The following is a 19,297-nucleotide window of genomic DNA, read 5'->3' as shown; positions in this document are numbered from 1 at the left end:
ATTTATTCTTTTTGCTTAGTCTTGTTGTGGCTAGGTGGGTTCTTTTTTGGTTCCATATGAATTTAAGGATTGTTTTTTCTAGTTATGTGAGGAATGACAGTAGTATTTTGATGGGAATTGCATTGAATGTGTAGATTGCTTTTGGCAGTATGATTATTTTCACAATATTGACTCTACCCATCCATGAGCATGGGAAGTGTTTCCATTTGTTTGTCTCATCTGTGATTTCTTTCAGCAGTGTTTGATAGTTTTCCTTACAGAGGTCTTTCATGTCCTTGGTTAGGTATATTCCTAAGTATTTTATTTTATTTTTTGCAGGTATTCTGAAAGGGGTTGAGTTCTTGATTTGATTCTCAGCTTGGTCGCTGTTGATATATAGCAGAGCTACTGATTTGTGTACAATAATTTTGTATCCTGAAACTTTGCTGAATTCATTTACCAGTTCTAGGGGCTTTTTGGATGAGTCTTTAGAATTTTCTAGGTATACAATCATATAATCAGTGAACAGTGACAGTTTGACTTCCTCTTTACTGATTTGGATGCCCTTTATTTCTTTCCCTTCTCTGATTGCTCTGGCTAGGACTTCCAGTACTATGTTGAATAGAAGTGGTGAAAGTGGGCATCCTTGTCTTGTTCCAATTCTCAGGGGGAATGCTCTCAACTTTCCCCTGTTCTGTATAATATTGGCTGTGGGTTTGTCATAGATGGCTTTTATTACATTAAGGTATGTCCCTTCCATGCCAGCTTTGCTGAGGGTTTTAATCATAAAGGGATGTTGGATTTTGTCGAATGCTTTTTCTGCATTTATTGAAGCAATCATGTGATTTTTGTTTTTAATTCTGTTTATGTGGTATATCACATTTATTGACTTACATATGTTAAACCATCCCTGCGTCCCTGGTATGAAATCCACTTGATCATGGTGGATTATCTTTTTGATATGCTGTTGGATTTGGTTCACTAGTATTTTGTTGAGGATCTGTGCATCAGGGATATTGGTCTGTAGCTTTCTTGTTTTGTTATGTCCTTCCCTGATTTTGGTATTAGGGTGATACTGGCTTCACAGAATGATTTACGCAGGATTCCCTCTTTTTCTATCTTTTGGAATAGTGTCAATAGGATTGGTACCAATTCTTCTTTGAGTGTCTGATAGAGTTCAGCTGTGAATCCATCTGGTCCTGGACTGTTTTTTGTTGGCAGTTTTTTTATTACCATTTCAATCTCGCTGCTTGTTATTGGTCTATTCAGAGATTCTGTATCTTCCTGGTTTAATCTAGGAGAGTTGTATATTTTCAGGAATTTATCCATCTCCTCTAGGTTTTCTAGTTTATGCATGTAAAAGTGTTCATAGTAGCTTTAAATCTGTTGTATTTCTGCGGTATCAGTAGTAGTATCTCTTGTTTCATTTCTAATTTAGTTTATTTGGATCTTCTCTCTTCTTTTCTTGGTTAATCTTGCTAATGGTCTATCAATTTTGTTTATCTTTTCCAAGAACCAGCTTTTGGTTTCATTCACTCATTCATTCATTCATTTTTGAGATGGAGTCTCGCTCTGTTGCCCAGCCTGGTGTGCGGTAGTGTGATCTCAGCTCACTGCAGCCTCTACCTCCTGGGTTCAAGAGATTCTCCTGCCTCAGCCTCCCGAGTAGCTGGGATTACAGGCGTACACCACCATACCCTGCTAATTTTTGTTTTTTCAGTAGAGATGGCGTTTCACCGTGTTACCCAGACTGGTCTCGAACTCCTGACCTCAAGTGATCCACCCACCTTGGCCTCCCAAAGTGCTGGGATTACAGGCATGAGCCACCATGCCTGGCCTGTTTCATTTATCTTTTGTATTGTTTTGTGTGTGTGTGTTTCAGTTTCATTTAGTTCTGCTCTTCTGCTCGGTTTGTTATTTCTCTTCTGCTGGGTTTTGGCTTGGATTGTTCTTGTTTCTCCAGTTCTGTGAGGTGTGACCTTAGATTGTCTGTGCTCTTTTAGACTTTTTGATGTAGGCATTTAATGCTGTGAACTTTCCTCTTAGCACCGCTTTTTCCATATCCCAGAGGTTTTGATAGATTCTGTCACTATTATTCAGTTCAAATAATTTTTAAATTTCCATCTTGATTTCATTGTTGATCCAACCATCATTCAGGAGCAGATTATTTAATTTCCATGTATTTGCATGGTTTTGAGGGTTCCTTTTGGAGTTGATTTCCAATTTCATTCTAATGTGGTCTGATAGAGTACTTGATATAATTTTGGTTTTCTTAAATTTACTGAGATTTGTTTTGTGGCCTATCCTATGGCCATTTTACATTTCTATCAGCAGTGTATTAGGGTTCTAATTTCCTCACATCCTTGCCAACACTTGTTACTACCTGTCTTTTTTATTATAGCCATCCTTGTGGGTGTGCAGTGGTGTCTTATTGTAGTTTTGATTTGCATTTCCCTAATAATATTGAGCATCTTTCCGTGTACTTATTGGACATTTATATATCTTTGGAGGAATGTCTCTTCAGATCCTTTGCCCATTTAAAAATATTATTTATCCTTTTATTATTGAGTTGTAAGAGGAGTTCTTTATATATTTTATATATAGATCATGTATCATATATAATTTGCAAACATTTTCTCCCTTTCTGGGGGTTGACTTTCACTTTCTTGATGGTATTCTTCAAAGCACAAAAGTTTTACTTTTGATAATATTCAGTGTATCTAGTTTTCCTTTCATAGCTTGGGCTTTTGATGTCATATCTAAAAAGTCATTGCTTAGGCTGGTGCAGTGGCTTATGCCTGTAATCCCAGCACTTTGGGAGGTCGAGGCAGGCGGATCACGAGGTCAGGAAGTCGAGACCATCCTGGCTAACCTGGTGAAACCCCATCTCTACGAAAAACACAAAAAATTAGCCGGGCGTGGTGGCGGGCGCCTGTAGTGCCAGCTACTCAGGAGGCTGAGGCAGGAAAATGGCATGAACCCGGGAGGCAGAGCTTGCAGTGAACCAGGGTAGCGCCACTGCACTCCAGCCTTGGGTGACACAGCAAGAATCTGTCTCAAAAAAAAAAAAAAAAAAAAAAAAAATCATTGCCTAATCCAAGATTATAAATCCTTCCCCCTATGTTTTCTTCTAAGAATGTTATAATTTCAGCTCCTATGTTTAAGTTATTGATTCATTCTGAACTGATTTGTCCATATGTTGTTTAGTGATATCTTTTGAAAAGCAGAGGTTTGGCCGGGCTCAGTGGCTCACACCTGTAATGCTAGCACTTTGGGAGGCCGAGGCAGGTGGATCACCTGAGGTCAGGAGTTCGAGGCCAGCCTGGCCAAGATGGCGAAACCCCGTCTCTACTAAAAATACAGGAATAGCCAGGCATGGTGGCATGCATGTACCTGTAATCCCAGCTACTCTGGAGGCTGAGGCAGGAGAATCGGTTGAACCCAGGGGACGGAGGTTGCAGTGAGCCAAAATTGTGCCACTTCACTGCAGCCCGGGTGAAAGAGTGAAACTCTGTCTCAAAAAAAAAAAAAAGAAAAAGAAAAAGAAAAAGTTTAAAATTTCAATGAAAGCCAGTTTATCTGTTTTGTTTTGTTTTTACATATCATGGTTTAGGTGTTTTCTTAGAGAAGTTTTATAATTTTAGCCCTCACAGTTACTATGATCCATTTTAGTTTTAGCTCTTATAGTTACTATGATCCATTTTGATTTAGTTCATGTTTATTTGTATCATGGAAAGATCTCAGAAAGCATGCTAAGTGATTAAAGCAAATTGCAAAGTGATATGAGCAGTACAATACCAGTCATGCAAAATTTAAAAAGCATGAAATACCATTTATTATTCATAGCTATGTATGCACATATAGGTTAAAAGTTTCACACCAAAATCTTTGATAATGGTTGCCTCTGAAGGGAGGAGAGGAAAGAATTGGAACAGGAAAGAACTGGTGGTCAAAGCAGTCTTCAGATTTATCTGCAATATTTTTAGGTTGAAATACATTTGACACGATATGAAGTTACCAATTTGGGGTGGTTAATTATGTTGTACTTTTTTAGTTTTCTGTATTTTTTTAACTTCTTGAAATATACACACATACGTGTACACACACACACACACACACACACACAAATGGTCGAAGTAAGAACCACAGAAAACAATCCATTTCTGTTGAGTTTGGTGGCCACACGGTTGAAGCACTGCAGTGGGATGTCGTGTGTCCAGCCTGTCCACCTGTTCAGGGCCAATTCTGTTTGTATGTGGGATTTCTGAGCTAGCTCCCCAGAAGGATAACTATCTTCATTTAAACTCACTCTCACACTTTGGCTTATAGTTTTTCCAGTTTTGCTTCCACAGAAAACCCTAGTCCACCTGTCACACTCAGTTCCTGTTGTGCTGAAGAGCTCCAGAGCCCACATCTCAGTGAGCGGCCCTTGATTAGTTTTCTCCTTTTATTTATTTTATCCCATTGCTCAAACTTTCTCCACAACTGTACCAGGGCCTCCCAAGGAAAGCTCAGTTTCTGCTTACTACATGTCCTTTTCACCTTGTCCCTGCGGGGTGGCCCCAGACAGCCTCACTGTGTATGTGCAGTGCGTGTGGCATGACTGGCCTGATGGCCCCGCTTGCAGCCTGCAGCCAAGCTCCCCACATGCTCAGAGCGTGCCCTGGGGGAGTAGGGGTGCAGCCTGCAGAGTGCACACTGCTACCCTTGGAGTCAAGGCGTTCTTCCCATGTCTTCTACTGGCAAGCTGTGTTGCCTGACACAATGCTTTCTTTCCATTCTTCTTTTCCTTCTATAAAATGGATATAAAAATATACACCCTGGTTTGGTGTGGTGGCTCACACCTGTAATCCTAGCACTTTGGGAGGCCAAGGCAAGCAGATTGCCTGAGCTCAGGAGTTAAAGACCAACCTGGGCAACATGTTGAAACTCCGTGTCTACTAAAAATACAAAAAATTAGCCCAGCATGGTGGCACACGCCTGTAGTCCCAGCTACTCGGGAGGCTGAAGCAGGAGAATCTCTTGAACCTGGGAGGCGAAGGTTACAGTGAGCTGAGATTGCACCACTGCACTCCACCTGGGCAACAAAGCAAGACTCTGTCTCCAAAAAAGAAACATATACATATATAAATATATACATACACACACACTCACACACACGTATGTCCTTTCCACTCGCAGGTTGCTGGGGTGGGTGGGGTGGTCCAAATGAGAACGTGTACATGAATGTGTTTGCAAACAAAATGAAAGCTGTTTGCATGTTACTTCCTGCCCTGCTAGCCAAGCCCTTCTAGAGCCCTGGCCCAGCTATACAGCTCACTCTGTCTTCCTGAGAGTCCTCCACCACTCTGTGCCAGCCTCTTCTTTCCCTCCCATTCTTGGTCTCTTCTTATGATGTTCTTTCTTCCTGCCCTGCACGACCCTTTCCTTTTTTCCTTTTCTTCCTCTCTGCAGTCTTGGAAGCAGCCTGACTCCTTCCTTTCAAGCACGATCTTGTACCACTGAACTGAGGCCCGCTGGCTGGCTCCGGTTGACGGAGAAAAAGTACTTTCTTTCTTCCTCAAAGAGGTCAGGTACTTGAGATAACATATTTTCTCTCTTTGAATCTCCAGGCTCAGGCCACAGGGTCACCACATACATCGCCCACCCATGGAGGCGGCCGGCCGATGCCCATGCCAGTGCGCTCCACGTCTGCCGGCTCCACCCCCACCCACTGTCCGCAGGACTCACTGAGCGGAGTTGGGGGAGATGTGCAGGAGGCCTTTGCACAAGGTGAGTTTCTGGAGCAGAGTTCAGCGGGGAGCTGAAGGGATCTGCAAACATGGACAAGATTCCTGCTGAGGTTTTTCCATTTCTGTTTTGTGCTCTTGGCTTGATCAGATTTTGACAGTGTAAGTAAGTCAGGTGCTGGCCCCTTCTCATGAGACTGGCTGGTCTCCAGCAGGAGGGCTGCAGGCTTCCGATGTGTGCCAAGAACAGGCCTCCTGGGGTTCTCTGCCCTTTTTTCTGGATTATGGGAAGTGCTTTGTCCTTTGAGCTTCGTCTCCTCCAGAGGAATTGGATGGAATAATTCCCTGGCCTAGAAGGGACTGTAACAGGCACTGTAACTGGGACCGTGCTGACAGCATAGTGTGCACGCCATTGCCACAGTCATCGGAGGAGCTGGTGACCAGCAGTATTAAGTAGTTGGGTGGGGATTCAGAGGGAAGTCCTGCTGGGGCTGGAGGTGAGAAGGGGAGGTGGTGGTGGTGGTTGTGGAGAGTAGAGCCCCGCCCCCACAAGGCTGAGGAAGACCTCGGCGGAATGCTTATTCTGGAACCCAGCTCTGGATTGTGTGGTGGTGGCAAAGCATGGAATTGACAGAATGCTGCTCCCTAGGTAGAGAGGGCAGACGGAGAGGGACCAGTGGGCTGGTGCCTCCTGCCCCCGGTGTGGCTGGCAGTGGGTGGAGCTGCTGCAGCCCCATCTCCCCTTAGGTATTCCACACCTGTGTCCTCAGGCCTGGCAGAACGGAGGTGTTTGCTCAGCCATCTCTTCTCCATGCTCACCCCCCCCCCGACATCCCCATCTGCTCTGCCTCTCCTCAGGTACGAGGAGAAACCTCCGCAATGACCTGCTGGTGGCAGCTGACTCCATCACCAACACCATGTCATCCCTGGTGAAGGAGCTCCATTCAGGTGAAACCCAGAGCTCCCACCCGGCTTCCTGGCCTCCCCTGCCTCGCCCGCACCCTTCTCACTTCCTCGCCAGCTCTGGCAGAACGTCACCACCCAGCTCGCACCACCCCATTTCACCACCCAACTTTGCCTTCTAGGAACACATTGGATGTCTCTGCCCAGAGAGCCTCTGTCACACAGGATTGCATAGGGGCGGTTTCACATTCAGGCCTATCTCAGGAGTGCATCTTGTGGAGCAAGCTGAATTTGGAGAAATTCAGACCTTTCAGTGCAGGCAGGCCCCCTTCCTCACTTACCCCATCTTCCATCTGTGCTTTGTCCACAGCCGCTCTCTCCCTAGGCCTGACTGACCGCCTCATTCTGAAGCTTCCCTGGAAGTCTGGAGCCGAATCAGCCAGGAAAGCTCTGGACCTTCCCCTGATGCCTTTCTGCTCTCTCCTTTTTGATTTGGTTTTGAAGCCTATTCCTTCCTTTTGTCCGTGACCAGGCTCTGATTTCACCTGAAGTTCATGACCTGAGTCTGTCGCCTCTTCCACTCCTCATGTTCAGCTCATCTGTGACTTCTTTCTCAGTTTCTCCATCACCTCGCCACATCAGTGACTTCCCAAAGACCTTTACCTTACATAAAGCCCAGGAAAGAGAGAGAAAATAAAAGGCCATTCACATATCATCCCATCTCCAGGAATCCCCATGACTCTGCCAGTTACGTAGGGGCCAGAGTCACTAACGATTTCACAGCAGTGGGGTTTCCGTGTTTTCTGTTAAACTAATGGTCTCCCTTCCTAAGTGCTGTAGGTCACTCACACTGATGGTTCTCTTTTGTTTCTTTCCACCTAATGTAGTGCTTTTAAATACCTTGAAGTAGCTTAACAGGGCTATTAAATAAAAAGATAAAGCACTTTTTTCATGGACCATTCAAACACATAGATTTATTCAGACACTCTTAGGGAAGGCAAGCCTTGGGTATTTTTCAGCCCTTCGTAGGAGAAAGCTCACATGTTTCGGGTTGTCATGGGACTGGACAGAGCCCCCAGCTCTGCTCTCAAGTCTGCCTGTTTTCATACAGACCAAAGTGAGTATGTGGCCCAGGCTGGTCTTTCCAGTCAGTTGAGGTCAGATGCTGCTTCTCTGGTTTGATGGTGTCACCCTCTCCATTCTAGCACTGTTTCTCAACCCCCATCAGAAGCACGGCCCCCCCTCTGTACACATGAACAGAAGAGGTGACAGCCTTTGGGATGACCTCACAGGTGATTAGAAGGCACTTTCCCTAATACAGCTCCCCACAGATGCCAGAAATCCCACTTTTAGAGGAAATTTCTTACGGAATTTCGGGCCATGGAAATTAACTACACTTGTACTTCATGGCCACTTATTAGAGTTTATGCAAAATAAGTGGCTTCTGCGTTCATCTTGCTAGGGCGAGAGGTCATTAAATACCGTTAAGCATAAAGCACATAGAGACCAAATAGCTTCACAAAAATTTAAAGGTTATAGGAATACTCAGCAGTGTCTCATAGTAGGAAAGAATGGTCTCAACAAAATTATGTAGTGTAATTTGGAAGGTGCCTTAGAGAGCACATTGTCCAGTCCCTTACTTTAGAAATGTTGCATGTGCTTATCAGAAAAGTTGTCTGCCTAAGGTCGTGCAGCTTGAAGGGGGAAAGGTGGTCCTAGAACTTGGGTCTTCAGAGCATTAAGCCAGAGATCTTACTCCCCTCCAGGACAAGACATCAAACCCAGAGTCCCAGAGGCCCCTTTCCCTGATGTTCTCTCAGTCACTGAAGCCTGCAGGTAGATGTGGACCAAAGCCACACATGGCATGGTATCCCTCTAACATGCAGACATAAACTCCCTTTACATGTGAGGGTACCAATTTCTCAATGAATAGAACAGCTTCGCCCAACACCAACACGTTTTTACTATCTCCTTGACAGTGACTTGACAGGTTTTTGTTCCAATGAGAGGACATACTTAGATTATCTTTACATATAGTCTATACAGTATATACATACTGTATATACATAGCTTGTACTCCTCATCTTTATAAAGTTTTTTCACAGATAATGAAATCCTAGAATTGGAAAGGATCGAGGCCAGGCACAGTGGCTCACACCTGTAATCTCAGCACTTTGGTAGGCTGAGGCAGGTGGATCACCTGAGGTCAGGAGTTCAAGACCAGCCTGACCAACATGGTGAAACCCCATCTCTACTGAAAATACAAAATTAGCCGGACGTGGTGGTGCATGCCTGTAATCCCAGCTACTCGGGAGGCTGAGGCAGGAAAATCACTTGAACCTGGGATGCAGAGGTTGCACGAGCCAAGATTGCGCCGCTGCACTCCAGCCTGGGCAACAAGAACAAAACTGCATCTCAAAAAAAAAGAGAAAGAAAAAAATTGGGAAGGACGTTAGAAGTCATTTAATCCAGCTTGCCACCCAATAAAACAGTCCTCTGAATGTTTCCAGTGAGCTCATTCATGATCAGCTCTAATCACTGGGAAGTTCTTCCTCAGTGGGGAGCCAAAATCTGCCTTTCTGTAATTGATTTGTCCCTGTCCTTCAAAGCTACCCAGGACAAGCTCAGTCCCTCCTCTGCAGGCTCGCCTGTCACGGGTTGGATGGCAGGTGACAACCCTTCCTAGTGTTCTCCTCTGTAGACTGCTACACCCAATTCCTTCAACCTTTCCAAACGTGACGTGGTTTTCTCTTACCAGCCTGCTTGACCACACCAGGATGTGGCCATTTTCCAAGGCTGCTATTCAAAGTGCACACCCAGGGCTGGGCACTCTGCTGTCCATCACAGGGGATCTTGTCCCTGCAGAGCACAAGGCATCTGTGACCCTCTTGAGTGGCCCCTGGAAAAGCACCTTAGACAGCATTAGCGCTTCCCACATAGCCACTTTGCACTGTGCGGTCATTTTAAGTTTATCATCAGCTAAAACATCCAGATTTTTTTTTTTTTTTACAGAACCCCATATTAATCTAGGTATTCCCCCACCATATATTGTATGGTCACTTTCTTAAACCTGAATGCAAGACATTAGATGTCTCCCTGGTCATCACCACCTGAGGGCAAACAGGCATAGAACGGAGGCACGCAACCCCACACCGCATGCGCCCCGCCCCGGTCAGGAAAGTGAGTGATGTGACTGCACTGCTTCTTGTGGGCTCTGGGCTCACGGGCTCCTATTCAACAGTGCTGGGGCGTGGGCCACACAAGTGCAGACTGGTGAGCTGAAGCACCCTCAGAGGCCTGCAGCCAGGAGCTGTTAGCTAGAGTTTCCTCCCAAGCCTCAGCAGTTGCTTTGTTCACCCTCCTTTTGAACTGGTCCTGTGCTGAAGGGTCACTGGCCTCCCTGGACTTGTTTTCACAGCAGAGGAAGGTGCAGAGGAAGAAGAAGAGAAGATGCACAATGGGAAAGACAGAGGTAAAGGCAGCTCAACAGGACTCCTAGTTTAAATGGGGAGCCAGAGCTCATGGATGAACTGCCCCCCACTTTGTTTCTGCCTTCCTCCCTGCCACCACCTTTCCCAAAGCTTTCGGACCCGAGTTCCCTGTACCTACTTTTCTTATCTGACAGTCAGGTTTTACCTTCCAGGAGCCAATGTCAGTCGATCACCAAGAGCTTCATTTCCTGATCCTGGGATAGGTGGTTGGGATACAGGAAGCAGATACAAGTAGAACACAAAAGATGACCCTTTGACTGGAGAAGTTTATGATCTAGTTAAGAAAGCAAGACCAGGCTGGAGCGCTGTGGCTCATGCCTGTAATCCCAGCACTTTAGGAGACTGAGGCAGGTAGATCATGAGGTCAGGAGTTCAAGATCAGCAGCCTGGCCAACATAGTGAAACCTCGTCTCTACTAAAAATACAAAAAATTAGCCAGGTGTGGTGGCGGGCGCCTGTAGCCCCAGCTACTTGGGGAGGATGAGGCAGGAGAATTGCTTGAATCCAGGAGATGGAGATTGCGGTGAGCCAAGATCACGCCACTGCACTCCAGCCTGGGCAACGAGTAAAACTCTATCTCCCAAAAAAAAAAAAAAAAGGCAAGACCAAAAATGCAAAATAAACAGGAGATCAAATGAAGTGGCAGAAAAAGCTAATCATAAAACTTTATAAGTATAATAAGGGTTTCTGAAAAGGAAGATATTATTGTGGGCCAGAATAGCCAAATGGTTTTGTGGCTTCGTGGAAGAATAAAAGCAAGAAGGGAAGGTGTCAGCAAAGGACAGGAGTGCCTTCCTAGTTTCATTATATATCAAACCTGCTTAACTTAACATGACATCTGGGAAGAGCTACACGGAATGATTTTCACATATGATGATCTCATCTAATCCTTAACAACACTGTGAGACAAATTCGAATATCCCCATTTTGCCCATGAGGAAATAGGCTCAGAGAACTGTTGTTCATGTAGCTGTTAAATGGCAGAGATTAGGCCAGGTGTGGTGGCTCACGCCTATAATCCCAGGCCGAGGTGGGTGGATTACTTGAGGCCAGGAATTCGAGACCAGCCTGGCCAATATGGTGAAACCCTGTCTCTACTAAAAATACAAAAATTAGCCAGGTGTGGTGGTGCATGCCTGTAATCGAAGCTACTCGGGAGGCTGAGGCAGGAGAATCCCTTGAACTCAGGAGGCAGAGGTTGCAGTGAGCCAAGATCATGCGATAGCACTCCAGCCTGGGCAACAAAGAGAGACTTTGTCTCAAAAAAAAAAAAAAAAAAAAAAAGCAGAGAACTGGGTCTTTCTGACTCCAAACTTCATGCTCTTAATCTTCATCCTTCTATGTTATACTGAACAGAAAACAAAATTTTCTTTGGATATTTGAGGGTGAGCTGTTCCTTCTGTCGCACATTAATGTGTTAGTTGCTGGATTCCTCCTAAACATCAGCTCCCCAAGGCAGAGATTTTAGTCTGTTTTGTTCATGTTGTGTTCCAGTGCCTGGTACTTAGTAAGCGGTCAATAAATGAGCAAATCAAAGGAAATAAATGGGGTGATGAGATAGAGAGTATCTTATCAGGGGAGAGAAATGCAATGGCTGGTCACCCCAAGGAGGTGAAGGTTGAGGAGGAAGATGAGGAGGAGCCAGCAGCAGCCCTCCCAGGGAGGAATTCTGAACAAGGCTCGGCGGAGTGAAAGAACCTGCCAGGTGATAAATGGCACAGCCTGAGTTTAACTCCAACACCCGTGCTTTAGTCCGAGCAGAACTGGTAGACTAAGGGAAGTGGAGTGGTCTTATTTAAGGAAGGGTGTAAGTCAAGTGGGAGCTACAGGTAAGGAAGCTGTGACAAGAAAGGGAAACCTATGGGACAGCAGGTCTGGAGTGTTCTTGGCCCATAGGGGCTGGTGTGGCTAAGAGAGAGAGGGGTCTTTGGAGTCTCAGGGGGCAAGGAATTTGTCAGCAAGGAACTGAAATTGCTGAGGAAGAAACTGGGAGAAGAGGAGGAACATTCTGCAGATTCTGAAATCATCTAGTGAGTCTGAGCTAGGCCTGGGAGGAAGTGGACAGCAGCACCACTGAGTTGATGAGAACGACTTATGTGGCATGGACGCCAAAAGGTCAGACTAGGCTGACCATGGCGGCTCACCCACCTGTAATCCCACCACTTTGGGAGGCTGAGGCGGGGGGGGCACTTGATGTCAGGAGTTCGAGACCAGCGTAGGCAACATAGCAAGACTCCATCTCTACAAAAAATAAAAGTAATTAGCCAGATGTGGTAGTGCACACCTGTAGTCCCAGCTGCTTGGGAGCCAGAGGCAGGATTGCTTCAGCCCAGGTGTGTAAGGCTGCAGTGAGCCATCGTCATGCCACTGCATTCCAGCCTGGGTAACAGGGCAAAGTCTTATCTCTAAAAAATAAAAATAAAAGGTCACATTAGAGAGAGTAGTGTTTCAGACATCTAGGAATGCTTCATAGAAATGTAGAAATAGTTGACTTCTGCACACACATAAGAAAGAAGGCAGGAGGGCAAGAGGTGAAGAGATACACAGAGATAAATTTACACTGGTGTAAACACATGCTCCAAACACATGCACACACACACACAGACACACCAACCAAATCCCAGCATTCACGTGGAATGTTCCTGGCTGAAGATGTAACAGCTGCATCTCTGGCCTCCCTTTACTTGCCCCTCCCTTCCCCAGTAGCTTTTTCCCATGGCCTCTCCTCAGTCCCTTTCACTCCCCCAAAGCAAACCTAGGACTCTGCCCTAGCCACTGAGGCCTTGCCCTGGCCACGAACTCCAGCCCTTATCCTGGTTCCATTCTGAGTGTGGGCCGTGCCTCACATGGGAATCAGACTGGGTTTCCCTTGCCCAGCCCTCCAGGCCCCAGGGTGCTGTCTCTGCACCTGCACTGCCCTGTCCTCATCAGACTGGGTTTCCCTTGCCTGACCCTCCAGGCCCCAGGGCGTTGTCTTTGCACCTACACTGCCCTGTCTGCATCGGACTGGGTTTCCCTTGCCTGGCACTCCAGGCCCCAGGGCGCTGTCTTTACACCTGCACTGCCCGTCTTCATCTCTTATTTCTGTGCCTCTTGCCCTTAGAGCTCCTTGTCTGTCTTTCAATGCATATACCAGAATGTCTGTATGTCTATGTGAAATCTTTTTGTGGGAATGCCTGAATTGTATGTGACTTTCTGGTGTCATCCCTAAGGCCAAGAGTGTTAATAGTTGGGGTGAGAGATGGTAGAGTTTTTTATGTTTGACTCTCCACATTATATAGGTCCTATGATATGTCCCTGAAAATATAATGTAGCTGATACATAGGCATTTTTATAAGACTAAGTGTTTTTGTGGGTGGACCTCCTGATTCTCTGCCATGAGCTGGGCCTGAAATTTTACAGACCTAGAACTAACTGCAGTCACCTGGACACCAGAGATCTGTAACTGTCAACTGTAGAGAGAGAGAGTATATTTGCTTCTTTGGGGTTGAAACCATGCTGACATAATATAAACAGAATTTGGTCAGCACTGTCAGAGAAATAGTCTGCTCGATAGGGAAACTGTGAGAGTCAAATGGGACTTTTGAAGAATCTGGACCAAGCTGAACTTCCCTGCCATATTCACCCCTACCTCAAGCCTCTCCCTGTTCGCCCTGGCTGGCTGGCTGGCTGCATCCTGGGGAACGCTTCTGCTCCATTGGGGTACCCTTCCTCCTATGCATCTTCTCAGAGAAGTGTAACCAAGACACATAGAAGAAGCACAGACTGACACCTTCCCCCATAGTACGTCTTCTCCACCCTCCAGAGCCCCATGTTATGCTCCTGTGTCCTTCAGAATCTCCCCTCCCAGACCCTGCCATCCCGGTGTGGGGGCTGTAAATCCAGTTTGCATCCATAAAGAGCCCTGCTGCAAGGCTGGACAGCAGTGGCCCTCAGAGAACAAAACAGGCTTGGGAGGGGCCAGGCAGTGCTCAAGCCCCGGGTGAGCAAGCTCATGGCTTTTCAAAGCAGATCATCTGCAGGAGGGGGACTGCCCTCACCCAAGGTGCAGTCCCTTGGGGAACTTTCAGAGCTGGGTGGGCTTTGCCCCCCTCATGTAACTGCTCCCTGGATTTAAGGAGATTTGATTCCATTTTTAATGACTTTCCTTCTGAGAAGCATCTGTCTCCATGGCTGCCTTGGGTTGCCTATGGTAGTAGAAAGTATGACTCTACCCTGCTGTCATACCTGGGTGGGAAAAGTCAACATACGAGTAACAGGGGAGAAGCAAGGAAGCCCCTGGGGTGGGTGGTTCAAGGAAGCATAGTCTGGGGCATGAGAAGGAAGCATAGTCTGGGGCATGAGAAGACCTGGCCGTGACCTCAGTGTGTGGTTTCTGCCCGTGCTGCCACAGGTTAGCAGAGCCGGACACAGGAAGCTCAGGTGAGTACAAAGAGTCCTCTGCCTCCCCACGGCCCCTCCCTCCTTCCTCAACATCTTCCCTTCCCTTCCCTTTCTGCAGTCACAGGTCCCAAGCCAGGACAGTCCTAACAGGTGAAGATGCAAGAGCCTGACTGTCCCTTCCCTTTGCCCACCCTGGCCATGTGCCCTCCTTGCCCTATTTCTAGGCCATGTCCTATCTTGCACGGCACTGTCTGCATGCCTGGTCCTTGGGCATGGCCTGGTGTCCTCTGTGTTGGGATGGCATTGGCAGACCCAACGCCGTTGGTTGAAACAGGGCATGCTGAGCAAGGCCACCTCCCTGGGGAGCACTGCCTCCCGTGCTCCTTTACCACAGCCACTGCCCACTTCCTTCCTGGGACCCAAACCACAGCCAGTGCATCCCTGGATTCTGTCACCCAGCACTGCACCGAGTCACAGTCCCTAACCCACAGACATGTGATTCATGCAGGATCACACTACATACAGGGCTGACCAAGCCGCTACCCATGGTGCCCGGCCAAGCTGCACCTTCTCACTTCCTGGAGAAGCAGTGCAGAAAAGTATAGACTGCCCCAGTGGCAGATGCTCATTGCCTTTAGGAATTCATCATTCCCATTTTCCAGCTCAACACCTTAACTCTTTCTAGTCCCAGCGCCAATTCTCCATTTTAAAATCTTGCCTTCCCTCCCCCTTCCCCCACTTCTTATATTTAAAAATTAGGCGTCTTCCTCAGGTGAAAAAGCCAGGGCCCTAGCCCCACAATCCAGAAAAGGGGTTTTTTCAGACCTTCCCAAGTCTTGTCATCCTGGAATAGCTTCTGGCCCTCTCAGCCCTCTCTGCCCAACTGCGCCAGGCCATTGAAGGGCTTTGCGCGTTCCCCTGGGGCCCCTGCAGTCTCAGCCTGCGCTGACTCTGGATTGTGCAAGCTGAGAGGTGGGCAGCACCTGGGCCACGCGCATTCTCTTGCTGCCCTGGAAATCACTGCCCCAGGGGCTTGGAGAGACGCTTCTCCCTGAACTCACTGTGCGCATTCAGGCAAGGCCCTTTCCCAAGCAAGCCTAGGCCGTGGCAGCCGAGGAGGGAAATCAGGAACTGACTCGCCCTGCAGGAGCCTGCCAGAGCCCCTCTGTCCCCCGGGCAGAAGGAACTGGGGTGCAAGGAAACGTGGCAGAGCCATGTGCCCCCACCGCCTTGTTGCACATGGAGAAAACCAAAGCCCCACACCAGCAGCTCTATGCCAGAAGCAGAATTGGAGCCGGTTTTTCTGCCTCCTAATCCTGCCCTCTCTGACCCACATCAGGGGTGATGAGAAACACCAACAGTCAGGAGTTAAACTAAAAGCATTAAACTTGGGCGCTGCGGTTCCATGGATGCCCAGGCCTGCGCTCTGATGCCCTGGAGCTGAGGCTTCCTCCCTTTCCTCTTAGTATTCATTGGCACACCTCAGTCCTCCCTGCCTTTCTCCTGGGCCACAGTTCTCCCCAAGAAAGCACCTCATTCCAAACCTTGCATTGTGAACCCAGTTCTTCCACGGAAACACTTCCTGACCCTTAGGAATGATGGCAGAGGACCCTAGGTACCACCCTTCAGCTCAACGCTTGAAAGGCGCCCAGCATCCTAGCAGCTCCTCCCCGCAGGGCCTCCTGTTCACAGTAGATGTTAGCAGCTTTTGTCCTGAACCCTCAGCAGTGCCCGTGACTAACGGTGAGTGTATCTTGCGCAGGCACAGAGGACGAGGAGCAAGCTGGCGCCGACATGGCGAAGGCAAGGTCTTCCCCCAGAGGCACATTCCTCTCCATCTTTCCACCGCACACCTGGACCAGGCTTGCAGGCTGCCAGACGACACTCCACCCGCCAGGGAGAGGGGAGCCAGAGCCGGTGGGAAGCGGGGAGGGGCTGCGTGACACAGCTGGTGGGCCTCCCCCTGCACAGCCCTGCATGTACTAGCACCTTCATCACTCCCCTCAGGGCATGGTCTCATCTCCGCATCAGGAATTTACCTGGAGGTTGAAAAGAGAAAAGAAAAAGCACCAAGCTCTTGTGTGTTTGTGACCTGATGGAACTCTGCCTGGCGTCTGGCCAGCACGTGGGGTGTTCCCAAACGTGGGGGCACAAGTTTCCTTATCTTTGACCTTTAAAAACCAACAGGTTTCTTCTAGCGTGCAAAGAAAGCGTCAGGCCTTGCTCGGCTCTGTAGACATTCACACCCTGGCCACGGTGCTAAAAATAGCCTCACACTGGTTAGGCTTCCGCCCGCCCCGTGTGATGCCGCCGCCTGCAACCCGGGAGGGAGAGGCGGAGATCGCGCCGCGCGCCGCAGCCGGGCTGGCTGCCTGGCAGTGGGCGGGAGGGGCTCTCTGCGCCGCGGACTCCGTGGCCGCCAGGGGGCGCGCCGCCGGGGGCGCTGCTCGCAGCCTTTCGCCTTAGGGGTCCATTGGGCTCGGGTACACGTGATCAAGTCCCGTTCCCGGTGATTTTCATTTATTTTTTCCTCCTCCCTGGGCTCCAGGATGTTATTTTTAGCAGAAGAACTGCTATAAATATTTATAAAGGGCAGTGACTGTAATGAAGCGAGAAGCCCCACAGCTGGCTCCCTGGCATCCCCCACCCACCTCTGCAGACCCCTGACCTTGGCTTTGAGGAGGTCTGTGCAGAGCCGGTGGGATCAACTCCTGGCCGCGCACGGATGGAGTCCCAGGGAAGCCTGCCAAGGCCCAGTCAGGGTAAAATAGAAGGGGTGGGTGTTCACTCTTTCCATCCTTTCCTCTCTGTCTCTTCTCCCCCATAGCTCATCTTCCCATTGGTTGGCACTGTGTGCCCCCGAACTTTCCACGGGGTTCCGCTCACCGTGGCCCCTCTGGCCTTCCAGGCAAGCAGGGATCCCTGTTTCCAAGGGCATGGGGCCCTCTCTTCTGTCCAAGCCCCTGCTGACTCTGTGTCCTCAGCTCTGAGGCCAGCACTCAGGTACCGGGTGCACTCTGCTGATGCCGGTTCTTGCTACGGTTGATGTCTTGTAGAGCTAGAGTATCTGCTATTACCTAAGCCCCGAGCTCCCTCGCGACTGTTGGCATCTGCTTTAGGACCCACATCCCTGTCAGACATTTGGAACTGGGTCCCTTTCCTCAATCCTGGCGAGGAACACAGGTGGTCATCACAGAAGGAAGATGGGCACTTCCGTCTTAATTGCTCTGGGACCACTGGGCAGCCTAATTTAACCTAGGTAGACGGTCTTTTGAGAGACTGCGGCATCACTGACTCCCGGGTGAGCCAGGCTGCCGTGCAGCACCATAGCCTGGGCTGGCGCTGTTTTTCTGTGCCGGAGGACCCCTGGAGGGCTACCTAATACATCGTGGGTCTTGAGGAAGCAACAGCTCCACCAAGTTCTTGTCCATAAGTCCCAGCCACCCTGAGCCTCCTCTTCCCTTCGTGGCCCCTCTCATCTGCTGGTGAGGCTTCATCCACTGGCAGACGCGCCCCTCTTTGCGCTGCTTACTGTGCTCCTGTAGCCCATAAGCACTTCGGAGGGGTGCAGTTGCTATGGCAATGCCTACAGCCATCTGAATTCCTGCTGCACCTTCTGGAAGAAAAGAGCTCATGAAGAGGCATTCGGTGGATTCCCAGTCTGGCCTCTGGCCTCTGCACTGCCGGGGTCAGCTGATGGGTTACATGCTGGACGTGTGGGAGGTCAGTAGCCCGCCTTCCTTGGCAAGACACTCTCTGTAGCCACAAGCCTCATGTGCCTGGACGGGTTCTCCTTGTGTGGATCAGAAAACTAAATGAAATGTCCTTCTCAGGGCTCCTAGGTAATACACTGCACCAGTGGTTCTCAGACTTCAGCATGCCCGTGAATCCCCTGGAGGGCTTGTTCAAGTACAGATAGCGCGGCCATGCCTCCAGAGTCTCTGATTCAGCACGTCTTGGGTAGAACCAGAGAATTGGCACTTAAGCTTGCAGGTGATGGTGGTGCTGTTGGTCCAAAGACCACCCTGTGAGATTCACGGGACGACACTTAGATGAAGAAGAAAACAAAGCAGTGCAGGAAGACATTGCCTGTCAGTGAAGAAAGGCCAGAGTCAGCCACCTGTTTTAAAGGAAGAAAGGGCCCTGGGGATGTGTGCTGGAACTAGGATCCCTAGTCTAAGTTGGTTTTGGTCCCCAGCAATCAATAAAGACTCTCCCAGACACGAAGGGGGGCAGCACTGAGGCAAGGCCTGTAAGTTACAGAAGACCAACATCATGGAGGCCCAGTGACTGAGGGGGTTACTTCTCAGTCTAGAGTCTCAGTGGTAGGGGTGCTGAAGGCCTGCCTGGCTCAGGAGGGATGTCAGGGGAGAAGGGATGTTGCAGGCACCTAACCCCCGCAGCCAGAGCCTCGACACCAAGATGCTTTCCCCAGGATGCAAATACCATCTTCCACATGAAACAACATCCAGGCCCAGATGGGCTGCTTCAGCCTCCCGGAAGCTCTGTCTCCCATGGGCGTTATTCTTTTCAGAGGGAAAATGATTGCTAGAGAACCTAGTAATTCGATGTTACAGGCCTCCCCAGTTAAAGTAGCAGATCCCAGGGACTCTGATGCCTTCTCTGCACTTAACCTCGCTTGGGAGGCCAGGACTCTGTAGGTAGCGAGCTTGGAGTCTCTCCTGCCTCCTGCACAGGCATGTCTGCAGCCAGGTGGAAGACACTGGCTCCATCTTCCCTCTGCCTCCCACTTCCAAGGGTGGACAGCTGGAGCAGGACCATGGCATAAAAGAAATGGGCGTCAAATCCTTT

At 48.8% G+C, this 19,297-nt stretch overlaps 1 protein-coding gene across 10 annotated transcripts in view; it reads left to right on the top strand.

Moving 5' to 3' along the window:
* The window catches only part of DTNB (dystrobrevin beta), a 301,137-nt gene extending 284,579 nt beyond the window's left edge, over window positions 1-16,558 (top strand). For 4 of the 10 annotated variants that reach the window (XM_023230081.2, XM_023230082.1, XM_023230079.1 and 1 more), the window contains 4 exons: window positions 5,592-5,751; window positions 6,567-6,656; window positions 10,030-10,083; window positions 16,248-16,558. In XM_023230081.2, coding sequence (XP_023085849.1) covers window positions 5,592-5,751; window positions 6,567-6,656; window positions 10,030-10,083; window positions 16,248-16,471 — 528 coding nt within the window. In that variant the 3' untranslated portion in view covers window positions 16,472-16,558. Of the gene's footprint in view, window positions 1-5,591; window positions 5,752-6,566; window positions 8,871-10,029; window positions 10,084-14,495; window positions 14,525-16,247 lie in introns of those variants that run through there. The other 6 variants (XM_023230086.1, XM_023230088.1, XM_023230085.1 and 3 more) reach the window with 3 other exon arrangements.
* Window positions 16,559-19,297: the final 2,739 nt, after the last annotated feature.

Source organism: Piliocolobus tephrosceles, chromosome 15 (assembly GCF_002776525.5).
Source record: "Piliocolobus tephrosceles isolate RC106 chromosome 15, ASM277652v3, whole genome shotgun sequence".
Taxonomy (NCBI): Eukaryota; Metazoa; Chordata; class Mammalia; order Primates; family Cercopithecidae; genus Piliocolobus; species Piliocolobus tephrosceles.
This window is presented reverse-complemented; position numbering and strand designations above follow the sequence as displayed.